The sequence below is a fragment of the Colobus angolensis genome, unplaced genomic scaffold (assembly GCF_000951035.1).
Source record: "Colobus angolensis palliatus isolate OR3802 unplaced genomic scaffold, Cang.pa_1.0 Scaffold256, whole genome shotgun sequence".
Classification (NCBI taxonomy): Eukaryota; Metazoa; Chordata; class Mammalia; order Primates; family Cercopithecidae; genus Colobus; species Colobus angolensis.
The window spans coordinates 2,379,972-2,396,024 of NW_012115777.1; the positions used below are offsets into that span (position 1 = coordinate 2,379,972).

General features: G+C 39.0%; 1 protein-coding gene across 1 annotated transcript; it reads right to left on the reverse strand.

Moving 5' to 3' along the window:
- Nucleotides 1-8,225: 8,225 nt before the first annotated feature.
- Nucleotides 8,226-9,638, reverse strand: LOC105515200 (G2/mitotic-specific cyclin-B2-like). The gene is given in 2 exon segments (XM_011946962.1): nt 8,226-9,286; nt 9,289-9,638. Coding segments are annotated over 2 exon segments (1,191 nt in total). The 5' UTR covers nt 9,584-9,638; the 3' UTR covers nt 8,226-8,390.
- Between the last annotated feature and the right edge of the window lie 6,415 nt (nt 9,639-16,053).

The window sequence follows — 16,053 nt, forward strand, 5'->3', positions numbered from 1 at the left end:
GGACTTCATGAATCAGGATGCTCATTCCACTCTCTAGGTTTGGGAAGTTTTTAGCCATTATTTCTTTAAATAGGCTTTCTCTCTCTTTCTCTTTCTCTTCTCCTTCTGATAAGGCCATAATGTATATATTGGTTCACTTGATGGTGTCCCCCGTTAGTTCTATACTTTTTTCATTTTTTTTCCTTTTGTTCCTCTAACTAGATATGTTCAAATTAGTCTTTGAGTTCATGAACTTTTTCTTCCACATGACTGAATCTGTTGTTAAACTTTTTATTAAACTTTCATTCTTTTTGCTCCAGGATTTCTATTAGGTTCTTGTATATAGTTTCTATTTTCTTTGTTGCATTTCTTATTTTTTTCATATATTGTTTCCCCCAATTCATTTAGTTGTTTATCTGTGTTCTTTTGTAGCTCATTGAGCTGTTTTAAGAAAATTATTTTGAATTCTTTGTCAAACAGTTAATAAGTCTCCATTTCTTTAGGGTCAGTTACTGGAGCTTATTAGTTTGCTTTGCTGGTATCATGTTTGCTTGATTCTTCATGGTCTGTGTAGCCTTGAGTTGGTGCCTGTGCATTTGAAGGAGTAAACACCTTTTCCAGTCTTTACAGGCAAACCTCCTTCTGCTGTGGCCTTGAAGTGATGGGACTGTCTCCTGGGATCATGGTTTACCAAGGGTGGAGTTGTGTCATGTCATTGCTGCTGAGTCTGCAGTGAGGTCTGCCATTAGTGAGCCTGATACTGGGAACATAGACATGTGTGAATCCTGACTGAATGGGACTACCTCTGTAACCATGTTCAAGCAGGGCTGGAGCCAGGTCAGGAGGCCACTTCTGGTTTGCAGGTGGACCCACAGATGGCAAGACTCTACCAGGGTTACAGATGGTTGTGACTCCTGCTAGATCCTTGGGTGAGCTCCTGTTGGGTTCTGGATGGGTTGCTGAGTGGGCAGGACTGCTCTGGGACTGCAGTACAGCAGAGTTGGAGCTAGGTCACAAGGCTCCTTCACAGTCTAGTTAGGTCCGTGCTTGGCTGGCCTTTTACCAGGGGCACAGATGAGTGTGGCTCCTCCCTTGATGGTCCCTTGGTGGAAGGGGCTAGTGGCAGGACTGTGAAAAAGTGGGGCTGGAGCCAAGTCCACAGGGATACAGGGCTGCTTCTTGTCTGCAGCCAGGACCATGGTCACTGAGTCTGCCACTGGGGTGTGAGCCTGTTTTCTCAAAACAACCCTCTTGGTCTTGGGTTCCACCAATACTTTGCAACCTTCTGCTAGGATCTCAAAGTTCTCCTAAAGGCACTTTTGTCCATGGATGACTGCCAAATTATTATTTCTCTTGGTGTTGAGGGTGGGCATAAGCTGGGATCTCCTCTTCTGTCATTTTGCTCTTTATCTCTTGGCATACATTTTTCAAATACAAAAATGGGATCACTTTATACATATAGTTTTATAACTGTCTTTTCCATTTAGCTGTATATTAAGGACACCTTTCCATGTCAATGAATATTGGTCTACAGTATATAAATATCATTCCATGTACTGTACTTTATTTAATCAATCATTTTTTCTTGATTTTAAGGCATTTACATGTTTGGTATTATAGACAATGTATAGTTGAACATCATTGATTTACCTTTCTTTAGAAAAAATTTTCCAAAACAGAATTGCATAACAGAAGTTCAAGCTCCAAGCATGAGGTCAATAAATACTTGTTGAATAATCATCAACTATGTGACTAATAATGGGGACACAACTATTGTTTAACTCATTTGGAATGGTTAATCTTTTAGACATATGAAGGTATATTATAAAAGTGTGTATATACACTTTTGCATATAGTAGCTGGGTCTACAGGCGCACACCACTGTACCTGGCTAATTTTTCTGTTTTTTGTAGAGACAAAGTTTCGCCATGTACCCAGCTGGTCTCAAACTCTTGAGTTTAAATGATTTGCTTGCCTCGGCCACCCTAAGTGCTGGAATTACAGGTGTTAGTCACTATACCTGGTCTGTAAAAGTATATTTTTGTAATCTTTCTAATAGCTTCACTGACAAATATTTTGAGATGCTTATTCAGAGAGAATATTTGTGGTCTAAAGTTTTGGAGAGACCCAATACACTGTTAACTTGTAATCCCAGCACTTTGGGAGGCCTTGGCAGGCAGATCACTTGAGCTCAGTTCAAGACCAGCCTGGGCAACATGGTGAAACCCTGTCTCTACCAAAATACAAAAACTTAGCTGGGCATGGTGGCACACATCTGTGGTCCTAGTTACTTAGGAGGCTGAAGAGGGAAGATAGCTTGAGTTCAGGGTGCGGAGGTTGCAGTGAGCCGAGATTCTGCCACTGCATTCCTGCCTGGGTGATAGAGTGAGACCCCGTTTCAAAACAAACAAACAAACAACAAAAAATATATATATATATACACACACACACACACACTGTTAACTATCAAATATTGATAGCAATATTTACTGTGGGGAAATAAGAAACCACAGTTGTTCTTGTGGTTGATATTAGCAACAGTGTCATACATTAATAGTGTCCCTTACCAATGATTTAAACATTTTAAAAATAGAGATAATAATCTCAGAGTTGTAGAGAGGTTTAAGTGAGATAATCCAAGGTGCTTGTCAATGGTAAGCAGGTAACAAATATCTGTCCTACTTCCTAGCATTCCTAATGATGCCCTACTCCTAGCAGGTGCTCATTAATGCTGTGAAGATACTGGAGTTTTCAATAGTGACATATTAACAATGACTATTAGACTTTATTTCATATTCAGATAGAGTTTTGTATACTTTTGAGTGTATTCAAATGACTACATAAAGCTACACTAATTTTATTGCTTGTTAAAAGGAAGATAATCATTGAAAAGTATGAATTACAGTTTTTTTTTTAAAAGTAAGGATAGTTTTCTTTCCTTCCTTCCTTCCTTCCTTCCTTCCTTCCTTCCTTCCTTCATTCCTTCCTCCTTTTTTTTTTGAGATGGAATCTCACTCCGTCGCCCAGGCTGGAGTGCAGTGGCGCAATCTCGGCTCACTGCAAGCTCCACCTCCCAGGTTCACGCCATTCCCCTGCCTCAGCCTCCTGAGTAGTTGGGACTACAGGCGCCCGCCACCACGTCTCGCTAACTTTTTGTATTTTTAGTAGAATCGAAGTTTCACCATGTTAGCCAGGATGGTCTCCATCTTCTGACCTCATGATCCTCCCACCTCAGCCTCCCAAAGTGCTGGGATTACAGGTGTGAGCCCGGCCGATAGTTGCATTTCTTTTAAATTCATCTAATAACTATAAATAATCTAAAATTCAATAAATTAGTTGGGGAATACATTTTGTCATATTTGTTTTTTTATTTGTTTGTTTTGTTTTGTTTTGTTTTGTGACAGAGTCTCACTCTGTCGCCCAGCCTGGAGGTGCAGAGCAAGCTCCACCTCCCAGGTTCAACTGATTCTCCTGCCTCAGCCTCCCGAGTAGCTGGGACTACAGGCACATGCCACCATGCCAGCTAAGTTTTTGTATTTTTAGTAGAGATGGGGTTTCACCGCGTTAGCCAGGATGATCTCAATCTCCTGACCTCTTGATCTGCCCGCCTAGGTCTCCCAAAGTGCTGGGATTATAGGCGTGAGCTACTGTGCCCAGCCTAACACTGCTTTGTTTTTGTTTTTGTTTTTAACTTACCAGTTGCAAGTAAGTTATCATGTGCAACTAAAACTTTTTGAGATATCTGCACAACCTGCACAAATAATTTAAAATCCTCTTTTGGCCAGGTGTGATGGCTCACACTTGTAATCTCAGCATTTTGGGAGGCTGACGTGGGAAGATTGCTTGAGCTCAGGAGTTCAAGACTAGCCTGGGCAGCATAGTGAGATCCCTGTCTTTACAAAAAAAAAAAATTCTTTTATTTAGGGGAGTATGTTAGCACATGTCTGTAGCCCGAGCTACTTGGGAGGCTGAGGCGGGAAGATCCCTTGATCCTGTGAGTTTGAGGTTACAGTGAGCCCAGATTACACCACTGAACTCCAGGCTGGGTGACAGAGTAAGACCCTGTCTAAGAAAACAAAATGAAACAGAAAAGTCAAACCCCTTTTCCCTCTGAAATCTCGTTCTCTTAGAGAATCTTTTACTCGCAATTAAAGGTAAAATTTATCAACCCAGATTCTTTAAAGTATAGGTCGACTTAATGTGATTTTTCTCACTGTGTATGTTTTTATATAAGCTGGATAAAAGAAAAATGGAAAAAAACTATCTTTTTCCTTGAGACCATTTAAATTTTAATTTTAAACCTCACATGGAAAGCAATGTTCAGTTTCAAGTGAAACATTGTATAGCAATGTATTAGAGATCCTGGGGCAAGTTCAATCTAATTCCACTAATAAATATTGAGCACATGTTATGAGTTCAACATTGTGTTGGGAATACAAAGACAAATTTAATCTGGATGTTAATGCTGGGAGAGAATTTAGGAATAATTTAATACAAACCCTTCAATAGACAGAGGAGGAAATTAAAGGTCCTGAGAGATGAAGTGGCTTTCTCACAGTTAGTAGATAAGTAGTAGAGCCAAGATTAGAACACTTCCAATTTGGTATTCCTTGCATTGCCTCACACTCACTGCTCCAAGGTTTTACAAAAGATACAGTTTTTACATTGACTAGAACTCATGTGGTTGGGCTATCCCAACAAAGCAGGTCGGGAAAATTTCCGTGATAGTCAGCATCTCAAAATAGCAGCTAGTCACTGCAGCTTTGTTCCCAACTCTGGAAGAATGAAAGAAATTCTAATTATACAACTGGCACTGGACAAATAGTCCCTCTCGCCAAACATTTGAGAGCTAACTATGTGCCTGGTTCTGTGTTATACCTTAAGAATATAAAGTAGACCCCAAACAATCCTTGTCTTTATAAAACGAATAGTGTAGTGAAGGAAATAAACCTATGAAGAGATAACACCAGTAACATTACATAGCCAAAACCAATGCCTAGGAAAATGCATTCCAATTTTTTTTTCTTTTCTTCATCATTATTTGTTAAAATTTTGTTATAGTGAGAGTATTTTGGCCAGGACACAAATACCCAGATCTTTCTTCAAAACCCCTCCAAGAAGTGCCCGTGGCAGAAATTTGCGAAAGAAACAATGGCAAGGCAAAGCAAAGTTAGCACTTGACTCCAAACCTCAATGCAGAGAAACAGGATAGTTTTAGGGGAGCAGTCATTACGTTGGTCTAGTTGGGTTTAAATGACCTGGCCAAAGCACCATGTTACATTCAAACCCAGATTTTAGATCTTATTTTGGTTGCATGAAACAAAAATGTGTGTGTGAGAGAGAGTGGACCATCTGATTCAGCCTCTGCCATTGTGGGTCAGCCCCACGCTTAGTGCTCTGATGGCCTGAAAGAGAGAATCACAGAGAGCCCCTGCTGCTGATATTTTACACTTGGAAATCCCACCGCTAGCAAATGTGGCCTCATCAGTGACTTTAAAAGCAATAAGCACCTCCTCTTTACTTTGACAGTTTGGTGCCCTTCCATAAGACATTTCCTCCCTAGAGTATTCTGTTTTGTTTTGTTTCCTTTTTTTAGTGCCAGATAATCTCCTTGAAAACTTCACTTAAATTTTGTTAAAAAAAATTCTTTTTTTTTTTTTTTTTTTTTTGAGACAGAGTCTCTCTCTGTTGCCCAGACTGGAGTGCAGTGGCACAATCTCTGCTTACTGCAACCTCTGCCTCCCAGGTTCAAGCTATTCTCCTGCCTTAGCCTCCCAAGTAGCTGGGATTACATGTGTGCACCACCACTCCCAGCTAATTTTTGTATTTTTAGTAGAGAAGGGGTTTCACCATGTTGCCAGGCTGGTCCCAAACTCCTAACCTCAAGTGATCCACCTGCCTTGGCCTCCCAAAGTGCTGGGGTTACAGGCGTGAGCCACTGCCCCAGCCCAAACCATTAAATTTGGATCAGTCCTTTTCATTATATCATATCATCTATTATACCCAGGCTAAACATTAGTGGCCACCCTGTGAGGTGCAGATAAAAACAATGTATACCCAGGCTAAACATTAGTGGCCACCCTGTGAGGTGCAGATAAAAACAATGTATACTCTTAGTTTGCTTTCCTCAAGTTAATAGAAGAGTTGAAAATTTTAACAGAGGAGCTGATCATTCACATAGAACTTTAAGTGTTTTTAGATGGGCCATGAGAAGTAAAGCAAACATTTTGAATTATTACAGCTCTACAATTCTAGTGTGAAATGATTTTTATCTTTTAAACTTGTTTGCCCAGTTAACTTTGGCATTACACAAGAAATGGACAATCTGACAGAATCTGATGATTATCTCATGAGGAAGTACAGCTACCTACATTAGAAAGCAACAGCATGGCAACTTTCTTCTTAAGAGCTTTTCTCTTTTAATCTTACCTCTCCATAAATATGATCTGAGTAATCTATAACTCTAGATACTTGCTTTTTAAAGCTTATTGCTTTTAATGACATTGGGCTCATAAATTTTTGCATGTTAAACCTCAATGGTTCCCCCAAAACACATTTTTGTTCTCCCATAATAACATGCATTTAATGAGCTTGTTTATCAGATACCAATCTGCAGGAAAATTAATCATTTTATTTGTGTACTCAATTCAATCCAACATACATCGATTGCATGCCTACTATGTGCCAGGCCCTATGCCAGGTGCTGGGAGTAAAAAGATGTGTAAGACATAGTTCTTTCTTTCCAAGAATTCAGTGTGTAAGGATAAATAGACTAGATATCTATAATAAAAGATTGAAAAATGCTATAAGAGCAGTAGAGTATAGTACTGAAGGAGACAGAACATAGAGGCATAATTATTCCTGGGTAAAAGAGAGAACGGGGTTGGAAAAGAGAAACTATTGGGATTGGTGCCATTACCATATGGCTGCACCCATGATGATTTTGAGATTCTGATTTGTTGTGCTGGTCTAGCTGCTGCTTCTCCCCCCTTCACTAACGATTCCAAAATTTATAATTCTTCATGTAGCTCAATACTTTTTTTTTTTTTTTTTGGTATTTCTTCCTGTGCCTCTTGTCCTCTTCCTCTTTAGCAAACCACCTTTCTTTCTTGTTCATAGAGCAAATTGTTTCTCTCGTATGAACAACCTCAATTTCCTGCTCTCCTTCCCCATTCCATCCCCCCACCCCCAGTGTTTTCTATGAAGATATTCTGACCACAAGTTTAAAGTTTAGACACATCTTCCTGTGCTCTGGATTACATGAATTCTTGCTCCTTGGAAGAATTTACTGCATCAATGATTTTCCCCTTTTTTGTATTTTCATCCTTTCCCTTTGGCTTCTTCTTTGCATTCAGATGTCCTCAAATGTCTCCCATCTTTAAAAAGTAACACAAAACCTCCACCTCATTTTTTACTTTATTTTTATTTATTTATTTATTTTGCTTTTGTTGCCCAGGCTGGAGTGCAATGGTGCAATCTCAGCTCACTGCACCATCCACCTCCCATGTTCAAGTGATTCTCTTGCCTCAGCCTCCCAATTAGCGGGGATCACAGGCATGCGCCACCACATCTAGCTAATTTTGTATTTTTAGTAGAGATGGGGTTTCACCATGTTGGCCAGACTGGTCTCGAACTCCTGACCTCAGGTGATCCACCCACCTCAGCCTCCCAAAGTGCTGGGATTACAGGCATGAGGCCTGGCTAATTTTTGTATTTTTAGTAGAGACAAGGTTTCACCATTTGGCCAGGCTTGTCTTGAACTCCCGACCTCAGGTGATCCACCCGCCTTGGCCTCCCAAAGTGCTGGGATTACAGGCATGAGCCACTGTGCCCAGCCATTTCTTACTTTAATAACCCTGTCTTTCTCCTCTCTATCAAGCTCCCTGATAGAAGAATTTACCATTTATTTCAATGCTGACTACTATTTGGATACTTCTTCCATACTTCACTAAAACTTCTTTGACAAACTTCATCAATGCTTTCTTGTCAAATTCAATGTTCCCTCTTCAGTGCTACTCTTACTTATCCTCTCTGTATCATTTTATATAGTTAAATATGTCTTTCTTCTTGAAAGTATCTTTTACTCTAGCTTTCAGTATACTGCTCTTTCTAGATTTACCTTTTACTTTTCTATTTTATGTCCTTTGTTGTTTTCTTTTGACTTCCATTTACATCTCAAGGAGTGATTATTGGCTCAAATAGTGAAGATAGATAGTCTTTTTTTTTTATTTTTTATTTTTTTCTACCTTAGGATAAACCAATCGCTTTATTTTTCCTCAATATATATTTAGAAAATTGGTCTGAGAAGAGGTTTCATGAGATAGACCAGAGGACTATGTACAAAATCAAGAGTTCTAAACCAGTAAGAAAAAGGGTACAATGAAGCACACATCCCCAGGGGCGATGACAGCCTAGGACCTTCCCATCAGTGGGGAGGCAAGATCTTTGATGGCTTTTGAGTTCAGCTGAGGGATCGTGCTGATCTTCAGGAGTTTGCTGCTTGCATACTTATTCTTGATGGCAATGAATTTAGTTAAGTTTTCGTTTACTTTCACCACATTCTTGGCCATGTGCTGCATGACTTCCAATACTTCATTCTCTGTGTATCCTGTGTAATACTGCTGCTTTAAGTTCCATTTTCCTTGTCCTAGAAGCTTCTGAGACAAGCAGCAAGCAGCTGCTGCTACCTTAGAAGGATGATAATGCACCGTATCATAGTCGATGAGAGTCAGCTCCATCAAATATTTGGCTAAAGTGTGCTGTTCAACATCAACTTCCCCGGCTTTTGATGCTCGCCTTAAGAAGTGTAGTGGCAACGGTCAACCCAACTCAAATTTCAATTCTTTCAAAATTAGAGTTTCCATTTCTTGGATTTGGGAACTGGTATAAGTGTTGTCTGTGATGTAAACAAAGTCTTCAATATTTGGAGAAAACATCTCCTCATACTTGGAAGCCAAGAGCAGAGCAGTAATCCCAACTAATTGAAGCTTCTTCCAGGTAACTGGCTGAACCTGTAAAAATCGATCCATAATGGCAACACACATGTACAGAGTCTCCTGCAGAAGCCTAAACTTGGAGTGGACCTGCACCAGCCAGTCCACCAGGATGGCACGCATGCGTCCATTTATATCCCTTCCATCTAAGAAATGTGGGTTTATGGACTGCAAAACCTCCAGCTGCCTGAGGTACTGATAGATACCCTTAACGTAGTCATTGCAGAGCTGAGGGTTCTCCCAATCTTCATTATCAATGTCCTTGATTTTGCACAGCAAGGCATCAGAAAAAGCTTGGCAGAGATTCTCTTCATGGAGACATCCTCGGGTGTGGGAGAAGGACCCTTTGGAGCCAACATTTCCATCTGTACTGGTTTGACAGAAGCAGTAGGTTTCAGTTGTTTGTTGACATTTGTTGTTTTGGTGGGTTGAACTGGTACTTTGGTGTTCTGAGCTTTCTTAGCTACTTGTGCTGCTCTGGTTATAACTTTTTTTCCAATTTCTTCTAAAACAGTTCGCCTAATAGTCGCATGACTCTTAACTTTAGAATTAAATCCTGTGTCAATATCCTCCAAATCACTGCACACCGTCGGGCGTCGGAGCAGCGCCATGAGGGACGGGGAAAGCAAGAGTGCCAGCCCGGCCCAGGGAGGGACAGGGACTGAAAAGAGATAGCCTTTTAATACTCCCCAAAACACATGGACTACACATGGTAGCAGTGTCGCCAAAGAGAGAGGAAATGATGCTAGGTCAATTCATCCATTTTATATCTCTACATCTATTTAATTTTTTCTTTTGTCTGCTTAGCACCATAGGGTGGTATTCAGCTCACTCCATAACTCCAGAATTGGGGAGATGATTTCAGTCTGTCCAATCAGAGTTTTCTACTTCCTAGTTATAGTAATTGGACTAAGGATGAGCAACAAGACTATTTTCTGAGTATTTTATTACAACTACAGGGAAAGAAGGTGGCACAGTTCTGCTGTATCTGAAGTTTGGGTAATGTATATGTAGTGTTGCCAGGTGTCACTGTAAGGAATAAGCTTGCCTTACTGAAGAGCAGAGTCAGAAAATAGAGATAAACTAAATTCTTACAATATAATTTGAGTACCTGGAAAGATCCAGCTGTCCTAGGAGCCAATTATTAAATTGGTCTTTTCAGTCACTTAAGATCACAAATGGTTATCATTATTATGATGATGATTATCATCATTATTGCTTAAACTTGAGTGTCTGTTTACAAACTTGGAATCACAAAGGAAAAAAAGTCCTATCTAATAAGGTTTTCCTGACTTCTAGGCCCTTGCTACTCAGTGTGGTCCCAGAACCAGCAAGATTGTATTGCCTGGGGGTGGATTAGAATGCAGAGTCCCAGATTCTACCCAGAACTAATGAATCAGAATAAGCATTTTAATAAGATTCTCTAGGTGATTCACTTGTACAATGAAGTTTGAGGATTACTATTCTTGGATCTAACAGAGTTTTTCTCTCTCCCTTTTTGTTTTTGGTTCTCTATGACAGTCATGTTCACCTGGGCAGGGAGAATGTATCCCAGAGATAGCAGAAGAGAATCTTCCTGACCAGTTGGCGATCACTGCTTCACATGTCCTGCTTCATGTTTTGCATCCACTTCTGTGGTTTTTGCTACCACCTACAGAAGATTGACTTCCAAATGATGCCTACCAGAAATGTGAACCTGGATGTTCCACAGTGTCTGAAATGCAATTTCTAAATCTCAGTTCTCTCACCCTCCCTCCCTTTCTTCCTAAATTGTATTCTTAGTAAATGACACCTATTTCTCTGGTTTTAATTTCCTTACCTCTCTTTTCCCCTGCACTGCAATAAGCTCTCTGGCACTGAAACTTGAACTGATGTGATCACCAATGAGCTCCCTATTGACAAGTCAATCGTATCTTATTAAACCTCTCTGGGTATTGACAATTCTATGCTTCTTGAAGCTGTTTCCTTCCTGGTCTTTCTTGTTATGATCCACTTTTGGTTTTCTTGCTCTGTTTCTGACATGACCTTTTCATTTTCCTTTGTTTATTTTTCTTATATGGCCTGCCCCTTCACATTGGTTTGCCTAGAACTGTGATCTCAGCTCTTTCTTATTCTACAGTCTCTGGGCAATTTTGTCTAATCTGTGGTTTTTACAACATATTTAGCAAATGTTTCTTGAGCATCTACCAAATATCAGTGCTTAGAACCAAACCTAAGATATACTGGTGGTGTCTTTTTGAATAAATGCATGCATGAATGAATATTCCAGGCGTTATTTGAGGTAGATGCTGGAGATACATATGTCAGTAAGATTGGGTTTCTTCCTACCCTCGAGCCAGCCACAGTGGCTTCACATCTGTTACTCCAAATTATGTGGAGTCACATCTGTTACTACAAATTATGACTTACTCCTGAGCTCCAGACCCACATATTCAAATACTTTTTTGTATTCTCATCGTCTTGTCCTCCATGTACCTCAAGTGTAACACGTTCAATGTTGTACTTCCTTACCTTATATTTGTTCATGTTATTTTACCTGACTCGGTGAATAACAGCATCATCTGTCTGATGGCCCAAGCCAGAAATCTGAGGTTCTAACTAATCACCAGCAGCTATCTGTACAATCCTCTTAATATCTCTCATTCCTTTTTCTCCACCCTCTTTGCTATTGTTTTAGGAACTTTATGCATTATCTCTTGCTTGAATTATTACAATTGGCAGCCTGGAAGTAACTACTTTAAATTCTTTCAGCTAATTCTTTGGGTATCAAGATTTATATCTTAATAACACATTTATTTGCTACTTCCTGATTTTTTTTCTGACTTAAGCTTTATTTATTGATTTGCCACTTTTAAAGATAAAAATTCAGCCCTGTTTTTATCTTCCCCATATTTACTATACACAGAAATTCCTTCTGAGCACTCAGTCTAGCAATATACTTTTATTTTTATTAGATCAATGGTCAGTGTCTATACTATTATGACAATGAAAATGCTAATAACCAATTGAGCTGTACTTAGTAGCTAACATTGTATTTCCTTTTCTATACATTTTTTTCCCTGAAGACAATTTTTATGGTTGTTTTGATTCCTTAGCTGTCTACTAAATTGAACAGTATGAAATTAATAGTTTTATAGGGCAAAATTATTGAATATTGGCATCATGTGGTTCAAACTGGCATATTCTTTTTATTAACGCCTAATTCTCTCCTAGTTACCCACATATCTCAATACTTTTAGATGAAGTGTTCTATCACTTTCAATTTATTGATACCTTCTAATGAATCAAGTGTTTTTCTCATTTTCATCTTCCTGGAGCCTTCTGACTTGCTCGAGTCTGAACTGGTTGCCGGCAGGGACACAGCTGTCATCCTAGGGTTCTTTCTTATGTGTTAGCATCCTAGAGATCTGTTCCTTATATCCTATGGCTTTTTATTTTTCAGTTTATTCCCTCATTTTGAAGGATCAAATTTTCTGATAGCTTCCTGAGAAAGAGTGAACTTTAGGTAAAGTTTTGAGACCTTGCCTATTTAAAACATCTTTATTCATGCTTCACAATTCGTGGCATGGTGTATCATTCTATGTTAAAAGTCATTTTCTTTAGAATTTTGAAGGCACTGCCGCAATGTCTTTTAGCTTTCAGTTTGCTAAGAGGTCCAAAGCCATTCTGTTTCTTGATTCTTTGTTTCTGATCAGATATTTTCCTCTGGAATCTTTTCTTTTTCTTAGTATTCCAAAATGTGATGATGTTATGTCATGGTAGATGTCCAATAAGTGTCCCGTTGGACTGAGTACTCCATGAATACTTTCAATCTCACTGGCCTGGCTTGGGTCACATGCCTACTCCCAAACAGTTTGTGGTAAACAGGGGAATGCTGTACTCTGGCCAGTTCTAGGTAATTTGTCCATCCCTGGAACTGATAATTGAGTGGAGGTACATGGACTGACAATACAATAAGGGAAATTCAGGGTGCTGTTATGAAAAGAAACACAAAAGATTGAGGAGACAAACCTAGAGGCATCCACTGTATAATGTAAACAAACTCTCTGTCTGTGTGTAGCTTGATGGAAACCTGATTTATAATCAGGATGCTGAGTTTTGAATGACTGAATTTGCTATTGTCCAAATGATCTAAATGACATTCAGTGATTCACAGTCACCGTTCCAAGCATGCAATTTATAATAGAGAGAGAAGTAGTATCTTATATTTTATGGAAAGCTTGATTAACTTTTATTCATTTTTAAGAAAATATGTGAAAATGTCTGATTAAATGGATTCTATAGATGCAACCATAAATATATTTATTTCTCAAAAGCCTGAAAATATGTGCCCATTTATGTAGTGTTAGTTGATGAAGTAGCCAGGAGCCAAATCATTTGTGTGAAAGAAATGGGATCATGTTCCCAGAATAGACCAGTAGCAGGTCGAGGCAGGAGAATATCTTGAACCCAGAAGGTAGAGGTTGCAGTAAGTTGAGATCGTGCCACTGCACTCCAGCCTGGGCGACAGAGGGAGACTCTGTCTCCAAAAACAACAACAAAAAAACAAAAACAAACAAACAAACAAACAAACAAAATCAATGTGTGCCTTTTTATATAGTTTTGGTTTTGAATCAAGTAAGTATTTTACATATTAAATAAGAAAAGATTAATTTCAAACCAAGAGTCTCTAAAACTGAAAAGATAAACAAATAAGTCTTACTATATGTCAAATTGCAAACATAACCACACACAGAGAAAAAAAAATTTCCAGTAGATGTAATACTCTGTACATCCTATTGAGATAATGAAATATAGTCTAAGGAGTAAAGGCCAACTATGGTGGCTTACACCTGTAATCCCAGCACTTTGGGAGGCCAAGGTGGGAGGATCACCTGAGGTCGGGAGTTCGAGACCAGTCTGACCAACATGGAGAAACCCCATCTCTACTAAAAATACAAAATTAGCCGGGTGTGGTGGCGCATGCCTGTAATCCCAGCTACTCCGGAGGCTGAGGCAGGAGAATCGCTTGAACCTGGGAGGTGGAGGTTGCGGTGAGCTGAGATCTCGCCATTGCACTCCAGCCTGGGCAACAAGAGCAAAACTCCATCTCAAAACAAACAAAAAAGAGACGAAAAAAAACCTTAAGCATCTCTCTGATTTTTATTGTTAGTATAATATTACTATTATAATTTTTAAACCATTATTGCATATTTTTGGGAAAAATACATAAATATATAAGGAGACAAGATTTTCAGTGTAAGAAAAGGATAACACATAAGTAAGATCAAAGAACTTACAAAAAAAATCATGTAATGTTGAGTTTGAATTGGAAATATCTCTGAAGGAACTAGGTTCCCTTAAAGAAATGGCTAATTCAAAGTCTGAGGCAGTTAGGTAAAAATAGAGCCTGCAGTGTCTTGTGTCAGAAAGCAAGGAAGTCCTCAAACAAAGGAACTGGCTTGAAGCAGCTTCCATTGACCAAATTTGGAACAAATTAAGCATCTCTAAAGAATAACTAAATGATTATAAAACATTGAATAAATAAAAATCCATGAGTTCTGAGGAGAGAGAGAGAGAGGGAGAGAGAGGAGGAGGAAGAGAGAAAGAGAGAGAGAGAGAGTCATTTGCTACAAGTGGAGGAGACATTTATATCAGCATCTTATTCTGGAAATAGGTAAGAAATTATTTACCATGTCATTTTTTTAAAGAACTGTTGAAACCAGTTAATGTGTGAAACCTCTTTTTTACAAAAGAATGTCAGCTTTTTAATATTGAAGAAATAATAGAATTAGAAAAATCATCATTTTGGAACCTCTAATGAAATATTGATTCAGGCAAAAAAGCCAAAATCATTAGGTGAGAAGCTGATGGGGAAGAAGATACTCACATAGTGTGTCCAAGTATCAGCTCACATTACCTGTTAATTGCAAAGGGGAAAAAGCTTTGCCTTTACAGTGGAGATACTGATCACTTAAAAAAGTGATCAAACCTGGTGTTACTGACAGACAAGTTGAAACAATGTGACTCCCGGTGTGATCATTCGATCATAGCATCCGAAGTATCTGTGAAGTATCCCCAAAATGCTTAATCTAAATCTAATCAAGCTCTTAGACCCAATTCCCAGTTTACAGGAAAAAGAAGGATAAAAAGGAACCAGCTAAATGACACCAGGAGGAAACTGTTCAGATTCCCAAAAAGCAGTTTTTTGTTTGTTTGTTTGTATGTATGTATGTAGCTAGCAAAGAGTTTAATCAATGAAGCCTGAAGGATCTTTTAGCTTTGAAGGTAGACACACAGGTGTTGCTTCCCTCAGCTTTTACTGTGAGCCTTATTCTTTCATAAAGATAATATGCTGCTGCTGCTGTGGCTGCCGCTGCTACTGCTGGTCTGGGCATTATGTCCAACTGTAAAGGAGTATTCTTACACAGAAAAACAATTCCAATTTCAACATAAAAAAGCAGTGTAAACTTGAGAAACATTGAGCTGTACCTAGAACTGATGTCCTTCTTTTCTAAATAGAAGAAGAAATTGTTCTTTTCTAAATACGGGCATTTTGATTGCTTGATTCCACTGATCCCTATTAGCTGCTTGCTACATTAAATTCTCATTGGATGTGCACTTGCCTTCTTTGTCATGAAAGTAATTTAATCTCTAACATTGATTTTTAAAATGTTCTTTGGACTTCTAACTGGATCACTTCTCATTGATGCTGTTACATTGCTATGGCATTTTGAATTTAGTAAATGACATTAAAAATCACCTTTCTTAAATTGCATTTAAGCTTAGGCGAAATAGCAGAGAAGCATATGCTTTCTTCCTTTCCTACAAAATGAAGAGAGCTTAAACTAAGGACTCTCTTTGGTTTGGAGGAGAGAAAGTCAGGGAGATGGCAGAGCAGCTATGTCTTGTTTTTGAGAAAAGAGAAAATTCAGGCTCATACTTTTACAGCTGCCAGGCAGCAAAGCTTCTGTGCAAAACTGCCCTGTTTTTGCCACTGGCAACTCCACCCTTGCTTTTCCCAGAAACACCCTCCAGTTTCCCTTTCTTTAAACTATCGTTTTCCTCTCCCACTAGTTAGCAGGATAATTGCTGTTAAATG